The 20,544-nt window shown below is 40.0% G+C and overlaps 1 protein-coding gene across 6 annotated transcripts in view; it reads left to right on the forward strand.

Moving 5' to 3' along the window:
- Positions 1-20,544, forward strand: part of atp13a3 (ATPase 13A3) — a 52,552-nt gene that overhangs the window by 24,764 nt on the left and 7,244 nt on the right. For all 6 annotated transcript variants that reach the window (XM_037545303.1, XM_037545301.1, XM_037545306.1 and 3 more), the window contains 24 exons: positions 407-541; positions 1,629-1,701; positions 2,038-2,169; positions 2,541-2,723; positions 6,824-6,981; positions 7,195-7,383; positions 8,227-8,288; positions 8,505-8,655; positions 9,635-9,751; positions 9,937-9,954; positions 10,035-10,188; positions 10,326-10,446; positions 10,845-10,969; positions 11,394-11,566; positions 12,540-12,662; positions 13,573-13,652; positions 13,777-13,819; positions 13,990-14,099; positions 17,356-17,452; positions 17,705-17,777; positions 18,467-18,644; positions 18,770-18,945; positions 19,224-19,312; positions 20,000-20,080. In XM_037545303.1, coding sequence (XP_037401200.1) covers positions 407-541; positions 1,629-1,701; positions 2,038-2,169; positions 2,541-2,723; positions 6,824-6,981; positions 7,195-7,383; positions 8,227-8,288; positions 8,505-8,655; positions 9,635-9,751; positions 9,937-9,954; positions 10,035-10,188; positions 10,326-10,446; positions 10,845-10,969; positions 11,394-11,566; positions 12,540-12,662; positions 13,573-13,652; positions 13,777-13,819; positions 13,990-14,099; positions 17,356-17,452; positions 17,705-17,777; positions 18,467-18,644; positions 18,770-18,945; positions 19,224-19,312; positions 20,000-20,080 — 2,841 coding nt within the window. The remainder of the gene's footprint in view (positions 1-406; positions 542-1,628; positions 1,702-2,037; positions 2,170-2,540; positions 2,724-6,823; positions 6,982-7,194; positions 7,384-8,226; positions 8,289-8,504; positions 8,656-9,634; positions 9,752-9,936; positions 9,955-10,034; positions 10,189-10,325; positions 10,447-10,844; positions 10,970-11,393; positions 11,567-12,539; positions 12,663-13,572; positions 13,653-13,776; positions 13,820-13,989; positions 14,100-17,355; positions 17,453-17,704; positions 17,778-18,466; positions 18,645-18,769; positions 18,946-19,223; positions 19,313-19,999; positions 20,081-20,544) is intronic.

Below are 20,544 nucleotides of genomic sequence, written 5' to 3' on the forward strand. Positions count from 1 at the left end.
AAACTTAAAATATAAAACCAGGAGCATAGCCTGTTGGTTACTTTTAGCTCAACCATGAAGAGGTGCAGCTCTCTGTGATGTATTCTCTGTGGCCCGTATCAAGCTTGTAAGTGCTGCCTTACCTCACATTGGACATTTAGAACCTGTAATAAATCAGGGGAAAAAACTGTAGTTTGATTTCATGTAATGAATTTAGCTGTAAACTCACAAGCTGATGTTTATACAAATGAAAAACTGTATTTATTACACCAGCAAAGTAGTTGGTTGAAATAAAAAAAAAAAAAAAAAACTATTAAATTGAATGTTAGGGCATTGCTTTCTATTTGTCCAAATTCATTGTGCTCAGAAAACGTTTGGTTTGATGACAATACACATTCTTTTGCTCTTTTTTTCTGCTTTCTCTCAGGTCCTCAACCCCTTTTACATCTTCCAGCTCTTCAGTGTTATCCTATGGAGTGCCGACGAATACTACTACTACGCTATGGCTATTGTGTTAATGTCGGTCATATCGATAGCTACCTCGCTCTACACCATCAAAAAGGTGAGTAGGGATCTTCACCCTGTCTGTCTCAGTACTGCACACTGTGTGAAAAAGCGCCTTTGCCCCAAAGAATGCCTGCTCAGCGGAGTGAAGGAGGTCAGAGGGTCAGATAAGAGCACAAAGCTGCTTAAACTTCAGTAAGACATTCTGATAACGTGTTACCATTTGCACTTTGGTTACTTCATAAAATTTTCATGTTTTCTGAAAAACATTTTTAACACTGCAAAAACATTTTAGCACAACATTGCACACTCATTAAGAGTATTATAAAGCACTGAGGTGGAGTTTTTTTTATATATATATATATATATATATATATACAGTGGTGTCTGTGAGCTTGTGTTCTTCACAGTTGGGATCTAGTGTACAAAGTAGGGCCCAGCTGATACCAGTTTCACCCATAATTTCCTGATGATGGGGCGAATCCATAGACATTTGTGTCAATGGGTCAGTCAAGATGAGGCACTTTCTATTTAATTGTATAACAACAATACAGGCTGAACTGGTGAAAACAATTATACTAAGCAGTACAAAACCGTATACATGTGAATAATACAAATAAGAACAATAATAGGTGATGAATAGAAATCAAAGTGCAAAGTATACTGGGTATCTCAGGCTATAGGGCTACAATATATTATTTAAGGCTGTGTCTCTGTTGTTTAAGTCTAAGAGGTGTAATACTTGAAAACTGATAATCATGTCAGTAAAGCGCTTTTAAAATTATTGGGGTTTAATAAAACTATTGTGGTTTAAAATTACCCTCTAAAATATAAATGTAACATATTTGTATTAAGTTTTTAGCACCCTTCAGTGGGTGTCAGTAATGGACACACATTTTTGGTCCTAGTACAAACACATTTTGTATAACAATCTCAAAGACACTAGCAGTCCTTTATACTTTGTCAAGAAGACTACGTTCTCTGTTTTAACATACATACCACTTAGTTTGACGTTTGTTTTTTAACACAATGAACTTATTGTATTTTAAGTATGGCAGAAATGTCCAGTGAGCCTGTGTTTTTTGAGGTTTGCTGAGCAGTACAGGGTGTTCATACCTGTTTAATTTTTGTTCCTGTTTTTGTAGCAATACGTCATGTTGCACGACATGGTGGCTGCCCACAGTATTGTTCGTGTATCAGTCTGCAGGGCCAGTAACGGTATGTTTCGTGCTCCGCATTTAAGTTCTTCTGACCCCTAACTCCCTTTAACCAATGTGTTTATGCTGAACTCATACAGTAAAAACTGAAGCTGTAGCTTTTAAAGTGTATGTGCGTCTAGAGCTGCAAGGGTGGATTACCTGCCTGAAGGGCAGCTGGTGCAGTGGTCTCTGCCATGATGAGTCAGCACTCTATCTGCTGTGCACAGGGGTGTGGGTAATGAGGGAATTGCTGAGCCAGAACCTGCCCCGCCCACTCTTTTCACTTCACCCTTCCTCTTTTTCTCTCTCCCCATTTCCTTTTCTCCCTCTCCTGGTCTTGTCTTCCCTTATACAGATATTGAAGAAGCAATGTCCACAGACCTGGTGCCTGGTGACGTCATGGTCATTCCCAGCAACGGGACCATCATGCCCTGTGATGCAGTGCTGATTAGTGGAACCTGCATCGTCAATGAGAGCATGCTTACAGGTTACTGGCCATATCTTTGCATGATGTCTCCAGCTGATGCTGTTCTGTTACACTCGCTGAATTCACCCATATAACCCCTACAGTGCTGATTCACCCCTATCAAAGTCCAGTTCTATCAAATGTTATTTTTTTTCTCCGTTCTTTCCTGGTCAGAGTGTTCCAGCCCAATGAACAGCAGTGCTGTCAACAAACAGAAAATTTCCTGAATTGTTCCTTTCATTTTATGTAACTTTATCTATCTCCCTATCTGAGCTGTTTTTATGGACCTACAACTGATTCTGATTCAGGTCACATAAAACTACAGAACACACTCCCCAATAAGGATAAAGAATTTAGGTAAAATTTTGATCTCTCTCTTCTCTGCTTACTAGGTGAGAGCGTGCCCGTCACTAAGACTAATCTACCCAACCCCTCACCTGCTGAGAAGGGGACAGAGGATGACCAAGTATACAACATAGATGAACATAAGAGACACACTCTGTTCTGTGGCACCAATGTCATACAGACCCGCTTCTACTCCGGAGAACTGGTCAAAGCTGTGGTTGTCAGGACCGGTAAGTGGCCATAGAAACAAAGTGAGCATGTGAAAGTGTTCTACCAACTCTGCTTTACTAACTCAGTTCACATGAATGAAATCACTGAGCTGCATTCAAATGTTATGTTAATTGAGTACATTTAAAAAAAAAAAAAAAAACCTTAACATTTGGTGGATGTTTGTATGTTTCTTACTCCTTTCTTGATTTCCTTCAAGTACACCATACTCTGTTTCTCAGTTCTCAGTCATATTTGCACTCGTTGGCTTATTTTCTTTTTTCTCAGTGTCCAACAAAGGAATGCATTGTATTTTTCATTAGCTACAACTCCAGCAGCTTCATCCACTAGTTATGTTATTGTAGTCCAGTCTCAGATTGTTGTTCCTTGACCTACTGTGACCACTCCTGCAGAGTAGGCTAAAACGTTGCTGTAGATATGGTGTTTAACTGAACTTCCAACATCTTACTGGTTGGAACAGCTCATCTTCCGTGATCAGTACAAAACTGTCAAGGTTTGCTATAATATGTTTGATGTTTGATATGCATTTTAACAAAGTGAATGGCCAAATAAAAATGTTTAAGTTGGTGGTAGTAGTACAATTTAAAGGGGAGTTCCACTGATTAGGGAAGAAAAAAAAAATCAGATTTTATAACTTTTTCTATACAATGTTGGTGATAGTTATCAGGGGTTCTGGTATGGCACAAATCCAGGCATAAACAAACTGACAAAGTTGAATTTGTCTTTTGAGTTTTTATAAGTGACATTAATAATGGTAAAATAGTAGTAAATATAAAAAATGTTTTCTTTAAGTACCATTTTGCCTTGCACTGCAAAAAATAATATAGCAAGTGAGATCATCTTAGATGTAGTCTGTATATCCAGTATGTCTCATTTTGAGATTGTTCTAAGAATATAAGTTTATTTAATTTATTGTAAATCTCTTTTTACTAGTTTTAAGTCCTTTTATGGTAATTGTCTTATTCTTATATCCATCCATCCATTATCTTCCGCTTCTCCGGGGTCGATTTACTCACCAGTAAATCGAGAGCCTTGCCTTTTGGCTCAGCTCTTTCTTTACCACAACAGCCCGGTAAAGAGCCCGCATCACTGCTGACCCAGCACCAATCCGCCTGTCAATCTCCCGCTCCCTTGTTCCATCACTTATGAACAAGACCCCGAGATACTTGAACTCCTCCACTTGAGGCAAGAGCCTATCCCCGACCCAGAGAGGTCGGGGATAGGCTCCCTTTTCCGCCTGAGACCCATGGTCTCGGATTTAGAGGTACTGATTCTCATCCCGGCTGCTTCACACTCGGCTGCAAACCGATCCAGCGAAAGCTGAAGTTCGCGGCCTGATGTCCCCAATAGGACCACATCATCTGCAAACAGCAGCGATGTGACCCTGAGGTCACCAAACCGGACACCCTCCATCCCCTGACTGCGCTTAGAAATTCTATCCATAAAAATTATGACAAAAATTATGACAAAAATTGTGACAAAGGGCAGCTCTGACTGAGTCCAACTCTCACCGGGACTTACTGCCGCCTATGCGAACCAAACTCCAGCTTTGTTTGTCCATGTAGCCATGTACCCCGTACTCCCGAAGCACCTCCCACAGAATACCCCGGGGAACACAGTTGAATGCCTTCTCCAGATCTACAAAGCACATGTGGACTGGTTGGGCAAACTCCCATGAACCCTCCAGAATCCTGGAGAGGGTAAAGAGTTGGTCCAGTGTTCCATGACCAGGGCGGAACCCGCACTGCTCCTCCTGGATCCGAGGTTCGACTATAAGCCGGACTCTCTTCTCCAGTACCCCTGCATAAACCTTACCAGGGAGGTCCTCAAAGTATTCCTTCCACCGCCCAATGACATCTTCAGTTGAAGTCAGCAGCACACCATCTCCACTATATACAGTGCTAGTGGCACACTGCTTTCCCCTTCTGAGTCTCCTGACGGTTTGCCAGAATCTTTTCGGAGCCGACTTAAAGTCATTTTCCAAGGCCTCACCGAACTCCTCCCATACACGGGTTTTTGCCTTGGCGACGACTGAAGCCGTAGATCGCTTGGCCTGTCAATACCTGCCAGCTGCCTCTGGTGTCCCACAGGCCAACCATGCCCGGTAGGACTCCTTCTTGAGCTTGACGGCATCTCTCACCTGGGGTGTCCACCACTGGGTTTGAGGATTACCGGCCCCAACAGGCACCAACTACCTTACGGCCACAGCTACAGTCAGTCGCTTCAAAAATGGAGGAGCGGAACATGGCCCATTCTGAGTCAATGTCCCCCACCTCCCCCGATATTTGGTCAAAGTTCTGACGGAGGTGTGAGTTGAAGATCAATCTTGACAGGTTCTTCTGCCAGACGTTCCCAGCAAACCCTCACTATACGTTTGGGCTTGCCTGGTCTGACCGGCATCCTCCCCCACCACCTGATCCAACTCACCACCAGGTGGTGATCAGTTGACTCCTCAGCTCCTCTCTTTACCCGAGTGTCCAAAACACATGGCCGCAAGTCCAATGACACGACTACAAAGTCAATCATTGAACTGCAGCCTAGGGTGTCCTGGTGCCATGTGCACTTATGGACATCCTTGTGTTCAACCATGGTGTTCGTGATGGACAAACTGTGGTTTGCACAGAAGTCCAAAAACTGAACACCACTCGGGATCAGATCAGAGAGGCCATTCCTCCCAATCGCACCCCTTCAGGTCTCACTGTCATTGCCCACGTGAGCGTTGAATTCCCCCAGTCGGACAATAGAGTCTCCAGAAGGAGCACTTTCAAGCACACTTCCCAAGGACTCTAAGAAGGCTGGGTACTCTGAACTGCTGTTCGGTGCATAAGCACAGACAGCAGTCAGGAGCCATTCTCCAACCCGAAGGCGTAGGGAAGCTACCCTCTTGTCCACTGGAGAAAACCCCAACATACAGGCACCGAGTTGAGGGGCTATGAGAGCCCACATCTGCCTGCCGCCTCTCACCATGGGCAACTATATCTAGCCGGTATCTCTCAACCTTGCGCACCAACTCGGGCTCCTTCCCCATCAGTGAGGTAACGTTCCAAAAGCCAGTTTCAGCAACCGAGGATCAGAAGGCCAAGGCCCACGCCTTCGGACACTGCCCGATCCACAAAGCACCGAACCCCTACTACTGCCCCTCCCATTGGTGGTGGGTCGATGGGAGGGGGGACTCATGTAACTCCTTCGGGCTGGGCCCGGTCGGGCACCATGAGTAAATGCCCGGCCACCAGACGCTCGCTGGCGAGCCCCTCCCCCAGACCTGGCTCCAGGGTGGGGCCCCGGTAACCCTGTTCCGGGCAGGGTACACAAGTCCGTTTTTTGTCTTTTCATAGGGGTTATTATGGATCACACTTTGTCTGACATGTCACCTACGACCAGTTTGCCATGGGTGACCCTAACAGGAGCTTTTGCTCCAAACAACATGGCTCCTATGATCATTCAAGCACGCAAACCCCTCCGCCACGATAAGGTGGTGATCCATGGAGAGGGTCTTATTCTTATAGAATAATTGAATTATTTTTTGACAAGCAAAATTGTGTTAAAACAAGTAAAAATAAGACGGCATAGTTTCATAGCATAAAATGACTCCAGTAAAAATGTAAAGAAATAGGTTAAGTAACCTAAATATATTTTTACAATAATTATAGAATAATAAATGCTGGATAAAGTGACGAAATTGACTACTTGATTTTAGATATTTTAATCTGCTAATGTTTTTTGCAGTGTGGAGCACCCTGCGTGTACCTTTTGTGCTATGACTGTTTGTTTTTTATCTTGCAATGTATTTGTAATCATTACATGTAATAACATCCTGTTGTGTAACTTTTAGAGGTGTTCAAAACTTTCCACATCTAGGTCCTATCACAACTGCTGAAAAGCTGTGACTCAACACATTGTGAAAGTTTCTCTAGAATGGCACATTTCACATCAGACCACTCTGATTGACTTTGATAGCGTCTTGAAAACTTAATTATCCAGAAATATTTAGATATGTATATGATGAATTACCCTGTCACTGTGAACCAATGTGTGTGCATGTGTTATGCCTCTGTAGTGCATGGAGTTTCACACACATAACATGAAGCTTTGTTTCTTTCAGGGTTCAGTACTGCCAAAGGCCAGCTAGTTCGTTCCATCCTGTACCCTAAGCCCACAGACTTTAAGCTGTACAGAGATGCCTATCTGTTTCTGCTGTGTCTCGTGGGAGTGGCTGGCATTGGCTTTGTCTACTCAATCGCCCTGAGCATTATGAACCAGGTAGTACATTGTCCAGTTTAATTTAAGATGTCAGTATATTAATCTGAATAGAGTAGTTTGGTCGTGGTCCCTGGTTACAGACTGCAGCTTTTTGCAGCTGTCTTCACTGAAGAAGAAGAAAAGAAGTTAAAACTGCTTTAGAAGTGAAAGTGATGTAATTTTGTGTATTCAAGTGCAAGCTTTTACTTTAAGTCAAACTTCATGCTTCTATAGGTTCCAGCTAAGACCATCATCATCGAGTCTCTGGATATCATCACCATCACAGTGCCACCCGCACTGCCTGCGGCCATGACAGCTGGCATTGTGTATGCACAGCGACGCCTCAAGAGACTCGGCATCTTTTGCATTAGCCCACAGCGGATCAACATCTGTGGTCAGCTCAACCTGATCTGCTTTGACAAGGTAATAACCAGTAACCTGTATGTACCGTACAAACGGGTATGGATTTGTATTCTTTCAGCAGACCACCACATGATGATGGTCTTATTTGCACACTTGCAATATAAGGTCATAATTCAATAAATTTTTTTCAGAAACGTATTGCTCATCATTTTACAGCCCAGCCTCATGCATATACTTTTGTATGTCTTGTCTGCACGTTGCACCTACAGTATTTTTCACCTGCACTTACTTTGAAATCACCTGCCTACTCACTTTTACACAGTATGGGAGCAACTTTTGTGCTGATGGTCTTCATCTAATTATGCTGTATGCCTGATTTACTTATAAAGCAGAGCTGTTGGCTCATAACACTCAAAGCACAGTGACCTGTCATATATTTTTTGCCTATGGGAGAGTAGTCCAGCAAAGTTTTTCTCCCTCTGTTTCCAGCTTCAGCTTGTCAATTTTGTTTTGGCATCTCAAAATAGTAGCTTGCTTAGTAAATGTATTTACTTGGTGGTTTGAAATGAAGATGTCACGTTACTGAACTTAAATATTTTGTAAGAATAGAAATATTTTGTGTGACTATGTTTTGAGACAATAAATAGATATTTTTTCCTGTACATGTTGTATGATGAGAAAAATTTTACCCAAATGATTGGGCATCTCAAATAATGACTTACTATATCAAAAGAATCTTATTTTCTCAAAATATTTACATGAAATAATGACTTGGTGTCATCTTAAAATCAGTTATTAAATACTTTTTTTTTTTTTTTTTTTTTAAACATTTAGTCAAGAAAAGAGGTGTTAACTCAATATTTCAGGAAAATAAGTGTTTATTATTAAGTGTTTCTCCTGCAGACGGGCACACTCACTGAGGACGGTCTGGATCTGTGGGGCGTGCAAAGAGTAGAGAATGGAAGGTGGGTATCAACTTATTATTACTGGTCATTTGGGAATGATAACACGCTTGAGCGTGAACTTTTTGTTTTTTTGTGTTTCACCTTTACACACAGGTCATATAGGTTTAAGCAGACTTTCAGTTGGGACACACTTATGTTCATAAAAAACTGGCCCTTGGTCTACCAGAGTGGTCTTTGTATTGTCATAATGATGCTGGTCTTTCTCTCACTTTCTAGTTTCCATCACACAGAGGAGAATGCTTACAAAGAGAGTCTGGTGAAGTCTCACTTTGTGGCCTGTATGGCCACATGTCACTCTCTCACCAAGATTGAGAGTCAGCTCTCTGGAGACCCTCTGGACCTGAAGATGTTTGAAGCGACTGGCTGGGTTTGTACCTCATTACTTGTATCTCTTGTTGCTACAGCTCTCTTATTAAAAAGATAGGTCAGAGACAAGTCCAGACAAGTGAAACGCCTGAACCAGCCCATTTGTGGGCTACTCCCACTTGGAGTCATGTGTGGTGGCATTTGAACTTGTTTAGCAGTGCTTTGTTTGAATAACAAAGGCAGCTTTTTGATCTTAAAATAGTTAACTTGCAAAAAGGACTCTCCTTGGTCACATCTATTGCATGCTGTCTGTAGGCCCAAATGATGAGGTGTGTGTTTAGTAATTTAATTCAACAATGAATGTTTTCATGCAGTAGTGATGTAAGCAAACTAATGCAGTCTAACCTAGCTCATTTTTACTTGGTAGAGGAGAAGCAGTCTACTCTGTTTCTGGCAACTGTATGTCAACTTTAATTTACTATGTTAAATACTAACTTACTAAGAATATAGACTTAGAAAATACTTGAAATGATTACTTATATTGTCAGGTAATGCAAAAACAATTACTATTTTGAAATTTAACTTAGGATTAATCATTATTAACATCATTATTGACAGTGTCTCAATCTCAAGAACATAAGTGACTGTTTTGAGAATGCCAAGTCAGTATTTTGAGAAAAAAAGACAACATTTCAAGATTTCAAGTAAGTCATTGTGAGATACTATGTCAGTATTTTTGACATGCCGCTGCCAGAAATGGTGATGGCGTTGAGGGGGCCATACTTTTCCTCCTCTACCATATAACGAGAAATGCATATGCAAATGATTGGGTATGTATTTAATAAATTATTACAACACTGAGTATTTTCACAAAGTAGACAAGGCACGCAGACAAGGCAAACTTGAATGTTTAAAGCCCCAAGCACTCCCTAATACTGTATGTCATGTGAAATGTAATTTTGTAATGAACTAAACCTGTTATTCAACTTGATTTCCATTATGTAAACTGCCCTGTGTTGATTTTGCTCTGTGTGTCTCAGATCCTAGAGGAGGCCACAGAAGAGGAGACTTCCCTCCATAACCGCATCATGCCAACTGTAGTGCGCCCACCCAAGCAGCTTCTTCCAGAACCAGTGATGTCACCAGAGCAGGACATGGTGTGTTCATCTGTGTACTCTGTACACTTAAATAAAAGATTTCATAATGACTATCATCTAGCTACTGCATTTTTACATTTTATTAAAAAATTTATTTACATTTAATTTAAATTTATTTACATTCTACATGATTCATTCTACTGAATCAGTCACTAACATTCCTTGTTTTCACTGCTGTCTTACAGGAACTGTATGAACTCTCGGTAAGTATTTGGTGGTTACTAATAAATTCTGTAGCTGGATATGAATGTGGAAGAGCATGTCTTAATTTCTTCCCCTGCAGGCATCCTATGAGATTGGAATTGTACGGCAGTTCCCTTTCTCCTCTGCCTTGCAAAGGATGAGTGTGGTGGCCCGGCTGCTTGGAGAAAAGCGGATGGATGCCTACCTCAAGGGGGCACCAGAAGTGGTGGCAAGTCTGTGCAAAAAAGAGACTGGTTAGTTGAACTGGATAAATTTGTGAAGTACTGTTGATCTGCAGGCTTGTGGTTCAGCTATTATGAGAGAAAGGAGTGTGGGACCCTCACGTTTTAAGGAAATAAGTGTATATTATTGTTCTCTGCTCTGCTCACAGTGCCACAGGACTTTGCAGAGGTACTAGAGGACTATACAAAGCAAGGTTTCCGTGTCATTGCCCTGGCGCACAGACGCCTGGAGTCCAAACTCACCTGGCATAAAGTACAAAACATTAACAGGTACTGGAGAAGACCCAGTATTTCCTCTCCTCTCCCATGAGGACTTGGAGCCAGCTGCCTTCTCACTCATTATGTCTTACACCATCTGTTTACATGGACTGATATAGGACTGTTTTTTTTTCTCAAATATATTCATGGTCTTTGTTGAGGTGGTTCTTCACTTTATAGATCTCAAAAACGCCATATTAAGTATTGTGATTATGGTCTATAATTCACTAATAATAATTCTGAGTGCCACAGAAATCTAAATGAATCATGGGGAAATTGTACATTTTATCATACATTAAATTGTGACCTAAAGAATTATAATTGAATGGATTTATTCACAGGTCAAATTTTTTTACACCCCTGTTAAAGTTTGTTGTTTTTGGTTGTATTGATATGATTTGAATCCATAGGGATCATATAGAGACCAACATGGAGTTCCTTGGCCTGATCATTATGCAGAACAAGCTGAAGGCTGAGACTCCGGGAGTGCTGGAGGACCTCAAAAGAGCCAACATCCGCACAGTCATGGTTACAGGTACAGAAAAACCTACATTCATCTTACAGAAGATGGCTCTTTCTACATGTACCATAAAAATTCATGTTTTGTCGCTACCCGTGTGTGACCATGAGTAAGCTACACTTAAGCGCTGTTTTGTGTGTAGACTCCAGCAGCTTAATGCCAGTCTCACAGGGTTCATTAAGGTATTTCTGGAATCCAGATTAATAAAGATCTCAGCTCTGGCTTACCGACAGAGAGCTCCAAAGTTCAGCTAGGGCTCAATGCGGCATTGTGAATCTAATCACACTGTTAAATTGAGCTGCACAGCACAACCTGTATATTACCCACAATGTGTCATGAGGGAAGCTGGGTGCCTACCAGCAGGGTCTGACCTTTTATGGAAGCTCATGCCATTACTACTACTGAGGTTTACATTGAATCTTCGCTCTCCTGTCTGCAGGTGACAATATGCTGACAGCCATCTCGGTGGCACGGGACTGTGGCATGATCCCACCACAGGATCGAGTCATTATTGCAGACGCCCTGCCCCCTAAAGACGGCCAAGCGGCCAGGATCAATTGGCGCTACGCTGATAACCCCAGCAAGCACGCCAGCAAGGCTGCTACACTAGAGGTCAGTCTGCTCCCTCTCCTGGACAGACACTGCTATTGCAACTGCAAATGTCAGCCCAAGCTCTCATTTTAGGAACAGAAGGCCACAGTCCAACTTTTTTTTTATTTATTGTGGGCAAAGTCCTTGATTTGGAGCCTTTTCAGATATTTTGGCACCAGCAGAAGAAAGCCAAGCATGACTTGGAAAACAGCAGTGTTATTAGGTTGCAGGAATTGGGTGAATAATTGAATGAGTGAATTGTTCTCCACAGTGCCCTGTGTTCCGTCCACCAGAGTAGACAGGTTTGTGTGACATCGTAGCTGGTCTAGTAAAGCCATATTGGAAAACTTAAAATTTAGTATATGCACTACATTGATTGATTTAGGTGTTAGATATAAGCAAGATAAAAGTTTAGCTTTGAGCGGAAAGGTTATTTTAGCACAGGGGTTCTCAACCTTTTTCACCCCAAGGCCCACCTGTGTATAACTATAAAGCATAGCATCCCCACAGAAAAAGTAAAATCAACTTTGTTATTTTTTTTTTTAATTGCACGCATTTAAAAACCTTAGTGACTGAAAAAGATTAGATCATCCATTTCACTTAAATCACAGAAACTTTGCAGTTATGTTAAACATAACATGTTCAAAAAAAAGAAAAAAAACACGTCTGCAGAAAAAAGGGGGTGTGATTTGGAGCTGTAGTCCATCACTGGGTAACTTTGCACTGTACTCCCACGGCTGCATTGACTTAAACTGATGACATCTAATTAGCCTAGGACTGCAGGTTTTTTGTTAGGTCTCTACCGGCTCACTACAAACTATTGCCTACACCTAATTAAGGCCAGCACACCGCTAGAGAGTGCGTCACAGCCCACAGGTTGAGAAACCCTGTTTTAGCACAACTAAAATTTTGCTGGTGACAACCAGGCTTTACTGAAGCCTTATTCCTAAGAACCTTGCTCATTTGTAAGAGATTGTTGTATGCGCTGATGTAGGAGGTGGAGATCAGTGTGGAGGACAGTCCTGAAGAACGGAAGCCAATGGAACAATACCACTTTGCCATGAGCGGCAAGTCATTTGCGGTCATTACTGAGCACTTCCAGGACCTGCTTCAGAAGGTTAGGATCCCTAGAATTGAATCATTTTATGTGTTGCATAATGCTACATGTGCACTAACATTAAGAAAATTGCCATGATTTGTCATATTAACGGTTTCTGTTACTCAGTTTTATTCAGTGTCGATTGAAATGCTAAAAGCTAGACATAAGAGAGTATTTGTAGTATTTTTGCTTTAAGATTTGACCACTACTTTTTACATGTGATCTGGATGTTAAGTTTATTATAGTCTTAGCCTTAGGTCTGTCCTCACATAACACTGAGTATCTGATCTCTAAAGTAGCTTAAGCTTCCCACAACTGTTAGGATATTGCCAGTTTTATTTTAATTGGCTATCCCCATGTCCATGTGCATGCATTTCCGTGCATCTGGGGTTATCAGTCCCAGTGGAGTTCATGGGCACAACATCTTAAACTCTTGAATAACTTTTATCTTTTCTTTTGAGTTTTTCTTTTTCTTGTAGCCACATTTTGCCTGCCCTTTTATAAATCATGCTAAATCAATGGTCTGTGGCTGATTTGTTTTGCGCTCCAGTTAAATTTGCCTTTCCTCTCAAAGTAGCCAGTTCTTGGTCACATTAATGGATTTCAGACTCTATGATGATGGGCAGAAGTCTGACTAGCAAGATAATTCCTGTTCCCCATTTATTTTCAGTTTTCTACTAATTTATAGAAATCTGTGAAGTTGTAGAGTAGCAAGTAGTGTCATAATAGAATTTTACACACACACACACACACACACACACTATATTGGCAATACACGTGTGTGTCACACATAATTTTAGGTTTTATGTATAATGTGCCAGCTGTTTTAAGTAGTAAAGTTTTAGATTAACCAAATTATTTATTTCAATTTTTTCTTTTTTGTCCAAAGACTAAATGTTTGCCTCTGTTTATTAATACTTTGCTGTAGCTGGTTTTGCATGGAACAGTTTTTGCAAGAATGGCTCCAGACCAAAAGACCCAGCTAGTGGAGACACTACAGAGTGTTGAGTGGGTATTATGCCAAAACACACATCGTCATGCTGTTCATGTCACTCAGAAACAAATACAAAAATGCATGTAAAATGTAAACTTTTTTGAATCCTTTTTTTTTCTTCACGTATCTCCTGTCTAGTTACTTTGTTGGAATGTGTGGAGATGGTGCTAACGACTGTGGTGTAAGTCCATTTTTAGTGTTCAGTACTTCTCCTCCCTTGCATTTTTAAATAGTTTTACGTTGTAAGACATTTGCCATCTAAAACATTATGCAGTTATTTTGGTTCCTGCCTTTCATCGGTGAGGCAGCACTGTTTTGTAAGTGGCTTGGCCCCTTTTTTTTTTCCCTCAGGCACTGAAGAGAGCTCATGGTGGCATCTCTCTCTCTGAGCTGGAGGCCTCAGTGGCCTCTCCCTTCACCTCCAGAACTCCCAACATCTCCTGTGTGCCCAACCTAATCAGGTATGACAAGCTAGTTCAACATCTGAAGCTTGCATAAAAAGACACCAAAGGGCAGTATATACAATATACAATAATGTATTTGCTTCTTTAAATTTCTCAAAAAACAATTCAATCTGTATGATGTTCTGGTATTTATATTGGAATCAAGTAGTCAGACGCACTTGTTTTTTCTTATTTGACATAAAATCTATACACACGCATTCACGCATGCATTATCTAAGCTGTTTATTTTTCTGGGTCACAGGGGGTTGAAATGCATATTTCCACTTCAAATTTACATACATAATGCCTTTTTGTGTTGTAATTATAAAAAGTCTCTATTCATATCAAATGTATTTAACATATAAATATTTAAGATATGTTTAAAAAAAGAATATGACAGAAGAAAAATTATTCAGACATCAAAAATTACAAGCATAGTACATGTTCATAGTTACAGCTTCAAGAAATCTACAGTATGAGATTTTTTTTAAATTTTTTTTTACAAGCAGTGTGGTTCAGTTTTGGCCCACTCATCTTGGCAATTAATCTCCAGTTCCCTAAGGTTATGAGGGATAGACTCTCAATTTTGTTTCAAGTTCATTTCAGGAGACTGGCTAGGCCATGCAAGCACCTTCTTCTTTTTTTTTTTTTTTTTTTTTTTTTTTTTTTTTTTTTTTTAAACTGTCTTCCAATATCTCCCGGCATATTGCTCAATTCATGTTTTTTAGATGATTTGTAATGCCCCAGAGCCATTTGTAGAGAAGCAGCTCCATCTCATGATGCTCCCACCTCTGTAGTTCATTGTGGGATCTTGTCTTCTTGGGATCATACTCATAGCCTTTCTTTCTCCAGACATGAGCTAAATTACTGCCAGAACATTATTGTTCTTTTGTCTTTGTACTTGATTCCCCTCACTGTACATTACATGCAAGTAACATAATGCACCCATAAGGTCAGAGGTCAAATATGAAAAAGTGATCTTTGAGGACTAAACAGAGTCAGCTGAGTGATTCCTGAATATTTAAGTGACTTTTGCAGCTTCTACTGATTGAATTCACCAGTGAGTTTAGATTTGTTGGCATATTTCTATAATCTGAAATGCTAATTAAAATTATTACTTGATTCTTTCTCTTTTCTCTCTTTAACTGGGCAACCAAAGCTCAGTCGCTTGAATGATCATAGAAACCCAGCCACAGGTCTATATTTTGCAAATGTGATTGGATTGGCCAAATTCCTCATTATATTAGGAGGACTTACCACTGCTATGTTAACACCACCACATTGTGGTGACTTTTGGTTGAATGTAACTTTAATTCTGTAATCCACTATCTTGCACAAAATCGAAGTCTGTATTTTCTTCCTTTTTTAAGTTATAGAGCTTAATGTGGAATGTAAACATTAATAAAACATACCATATAGACTGTATATGTAAATTAAGGTGCAAAACCAGCCCATTTGGAAATCAAATACACTGTGTGCACAATTATTAGGCAAGTCTTATTTTTGAGGATTATTTTTATTCATGATCAACTACAGTGCTCTCAGTTAATCTAAAATGTTAATAAACCTCAAACATGAATGTTTAAGAAAAATAAAGTGAATTTTTGGCTTTCTTAGGAGAATATGTATATGTGCACATTTATTGGGCAACTATAATGGTGCAGAATTGTTATGCAGCTAAATGAAAAACATTTTCCCATCTCACTTTTTTATTTTCATCTGTTCAAGTGAGAATTATAAACAAACAACTCAAAGCTTTCCAATGAACATTTCTGAGAAATAAAAAAAATAATTAATGACCAATATAGCCACCCTTCTTTTCAATAACAGTGATAAGCCTTCGATTCGTGGAGTCTGTCAGTTTCTTGATCTGTTGACGATCAACTTTTTGTGCAGCAGCAACAAACAACACAGCCTCCCGGACACTGTTCAGAGAGGTGTACTGTTTTCCTTCACTGTAAATCTCCCGTTTAAGAATTGCCCACAAGTTCTCAATTGGGTTCAGGTCAGGTGAGGAAGGGGGCCATGTCATACGTTTTTCATCTTTAATGCCTTTACTGGCGAGCCATGCAGAGGAGTAGTTGGATGCATGTGATGGAGCATTGTCCTGCATAAAAATCATTGTCTTTTTGAAAGATGCAGATTCTTCCTGCACCACTGCTTAAAGAAAGTGTCTTCTAAAAACTGGCAGTAGGCTTGGGAGTTGATTTGGAGCCCATCTTCAACCCGAAAAGGTCCAACCAGCTCATCTTTAATAATACCAGCTCATACCAGTACCCCACCTCCACCTTGCTGGCGTCTGACTCGAAGTGGAGCTCTGTCCCGTTACTGATCCAGCCACGGGCCCATCCATCTGGTCCGTCAAGAGTCACTCTCATTTAATCAGTCCATAAAACCTTCTTGGACCAGTCTAGACACTTCAGCTTATGTGTCTTGTTCAGTGGTGGTCGGGTTTCAGCCGTCCTTACCTTGGCCATGTCTCTGAGCGCTGAACATCTTGTACTTCGTGATACTTCAGCTAGGTTGCAGTTCTGGAATATGACAGAACTGGAAGATAATGGGTTCCTGGTAGCTTCATGCTTGATTCTTCTCAAATCCTTAGCAGTTATTTTGCGTCTTTTTTTCTCAGCACGTTTCTTGCGACCCTGTTGACTATTTGCAACAAAACGTTTGATGGTTCTGTGATCACGCCCCAGTATCTTAGCAATTTCAAGAGTCCCTCTGAGAGACTTTTGGTATTTTTTCACTTTTCAGAGTCAGTTCAATCTCTTTTTTTGGCCCATTTTGCCTAAAGAAAAAAGCCTCCTAATAATTATGCACACCTTGATACAGGGTGTTGACCTCCTTAGGCCACACCCTCCCTCATTACACAGATACACATCACCTACTATAATTAATTCCATTAAGCATTAAAGTTTATCTGTTTATTTATGTGTGTGTGACTTGTGAACACTTTTTGTACATAAACCCACATAAATAAAATATGGGCCCTTTTATTAAAAAAAATTAGTCTTTCTACACCTCTATCAATCATTGTGCAGTCTGTAATTCCAAAACTGTCCTGTTCAGGCAGGCTTTGTGGGTTTTTCTAGCTTTTCACTTCATTTGAATTGTGGTTTATTTTTTCCAAATCTGTCTTAGAGTAATGATTATCAAATAACAAATCTTTAGGATAATTGAATCGTCAGTTGCTTTAAACCACAGAACAATGTCTGTATGCTTTTTATTAAAAACAAATATGTCTTTCTGAAATCTTACCACTGTCTGTATGCAGGGAAGGCCGAGCTGCTCTCATCACATCCTTCTGTGTGTTCAAGTTTATGGCCCTGTACAGCATCATCCAGTACATCAGTGTCACCTTGCTTTACTATGTGAGTCTCTTCCTTCAGTACAGCCAGAAGACAGGGAACAAGTTTAATAATTTCCACACCAATTCCCATGCATTTGGTTTCTAGACAATCCCCCTACTGTATGCTGTGTATTATAAAAGCCACTAGTCTTATAAACTCTTGAAATGCTTTTGATGCATAAATCTGATGTATTGATAAGCACCACTCAATGCTGAATTGGGGTTGACTTCCCATCTTGGTTGAAATTTGACTCATTGAAAATTCCCCTTTCAGATCCTCAGCAACCTTGGAGACTTCCAATTCCTCTTTATTGACATTGCCATCATCCTACTTATTGTATTTACCAGTGAGTATTGATCCATTATATAAATGTTTACCAGCCTGAAAGGTGTTTATCCTTTTAGAGTTAGGCTTAACATTAGAGTCCATTAACTAATTTGGGACCTTAGCACACTAAGCTGACTGACTGCTGTTGGATGCCATCAGACCATTGGTGAATGGTGGCCGACTTGTTTTCTATGATGTGTCCCACACTGTTGGCCGACTGAGCTTGATTGAGCTGATTATTCAATGCCAGTGCAAGTTATATTACTATGGATGGGCATTTTAGCTATTTTACTATTAAAATATCTGAATTATTTAATGAAGAGTATTTGAACATTGTATTAATAATGTGAAAAATAAATATTTCTATGAATAAACACTGGTTCTGAAAGTGCTCTTATGACACACTGACATACAATGAGAGCATCACATGCTTCATTTTATGTATTTTTTTGTCAATTAATTATAAACATGTGCCAACTGTGCATTTTATTTTTTATTTACAAATTACAAATAGCCTTTTTCACCTTCACAGCTGATGGTAGTTTGCTTTGTTTTTCACCTAATGTCTGGCTCAAACACATACAATTTGAAACTTGTTAAACATTTGTATTCTTTACTTTGTATGTTGCAGTTTTACAGACTATTGCAGTTCCTGCTATGGAGTTCTTCACTGTTGCTAATCCCTTTTTTTTTCTTTTACTCTCTCAGTGAGTTTAAATTCTGCATGGAATGAACTGGTGTCTCGACGGCCTCCTTCTGGTCTGATCTCTGGGCCCCTGCTCTTCTCAGTGATGACTCAGATCCTCATCTGCCTGGCCTTCCAAACCTTCGCCTTTCTCTTGGTCCGTCAAAAAAGCTGGTATGAGCCCTGGACCCCTGTGTCAGAGTGAGTGCTCACCTAAATCATTTATCCAAACCTCGGTTTAGGATGCCTTCAGACTTACTGGTTAATGCTGGGTGGTGTAGATGATTTTTTTTTTTTATTTATTTTTTTATTCTTCTTGGTTTCAGTGCCTGCAGTACCTCCTCCCATACCAACCTCTCAGAGAACTTCACAGAGATTGATGAACACAACATTAAGAACTATGAGAATACTACCCTGTTCTACGTGTCCTCCTTTCAGTACCTCATCGTTGCCATTGTTTTCTCCAAAGGCAAACCCTTCCGGCAGCCCAGCTACAAAAATTGTTAGTCTTTCCACAATGTGCAGTACACACAGAACCAGTGCATATATTCAGTTCTCAGAAGCAGTATGCTCTGTCAGTGCCTTCGGAAACCCCTGGTTAATTTGCATTGATACTGTCAGCATTTGAATCCTTATAGTGAAGGGTGATGTGAAAGTCTAGTAAGATCTAGTAAGAAAAAAAAAATGTAAAAAAAAAATCAATTAAGATCAGCTGAAATAGTTGTGATTATGTGTGGACTTGCCTTTGTTTGTGTGTAATGTCTGTGTGTCTGTCCACAGGGCCCTTTATGTTGTCTGTGCTCAGCCTCTACGTGTTCCTGTTCTCCATTATGCTTTTCCCTGTCCCTGCTATCGATTATGCTTTAGAGGTACGTCCAACTAAATCTTTCTTTCCTCACTAGAGTGCCTTAGAAACAGGGGTGGGAATTTCTGCAGGCCCCTGTAATAGGATAATATCATAGTACTTGTACCACAATGTGATTCTATTCCAAAATAATAAAAAATGTGATATTCTAAGTATTGCTCTATGATCTATTGCAACTGAGTACTTTATACTGACTGCAGATTGTGATGTTTGTTTTTTGTTTATCTCCAGTCAGTTTTTATTTTGACATTTTTTTTTAAAGCAAAAGTGATCTGTGAAGTAGACAAATCAACACAAAAGCATGTGCTAAAAATGTAAATATAAGGGGCACATGTTTAATTTGTAAAGTAGACATTGTTTTAAAATTTCAGGTTTAGATTTGTCTGAATAATAGGGTTGATCTCTATCAGCGTGTGCACTGTAGTTGTCCACCTGTTCCAAGTAACTTCACTTGCAGCAACCTTGCCATCACTGAAAATAAACAACGCCATCTTGTGGATTAAGATAGAAATGTTTTGGCAATATGTTACTTTAACAAGAGGCCTAGTACATGGTAAAACACCAGGAGCCTATGTAGAATTATTACTTTAAAACATGAAATATAACCTATATAGTCTAATAGGCTTAATCCCTATCCAGAAAACCACCCCATATTGTATAGAATGTGAGCTGGAAATTTCATCTCTTCCAGATTGTGTGTGTTCCTTTCGAGTGGCGTCTCACTATAGTAATAATAGTGGTGGTCAACGCTGCTGTATCTGTCCTTGCAGAGGTAAGTGGGGTATCACAAACTTCTTTTCATTGTGTGTTGTTGTTGTTGTTGGGTTTTTTTGGATATTGGATATTAATTTGCAAATAGAAAGTTGTACTAACATTTCCAGTTTTTCCAATTGGGGTATTCTGTTTAACAAGCAGGGCAACAAGAACTCAGTTCATTTAAGATGGATTTATCTATTGATTAGGCTCATGTTTTTGAGCCATAATGACTAATGTCTTTAGGACTATACAGTGTGATGCATGTCTTCCCATAAAGAATATATTTTTGAACATGTTCAGTGAAGTGTACCAAACCACCAAATGCTGGGTCTTAACAGTATATTTGCTCACACTGTAACCGAATGAAAACCTCCCATTCCTCTTGCTGGGTCTCACAGTCGCATAGGTCAACTTATGCAGTAAACAGTACTGTTCAAATGTCAGACCTCCCTCCATTTATTTCAGTTCCAGTCAAAACAA

The sequence above is a fragment of the Pygocentrus nattereri genome, chromosome 15, assembly GCF_015220715.1.
Source record: "Pygocentrus nattereri isolate fPygNat1 chromosome 15, fPygNat1.pri, whole genome shotgun sequence".
NCBI lineage: Eukaryota > Metazoa > Chordata > Actinopteri > Characiformes > Serrasalmidae > Pygocentrus > Pygocentrus nattereri.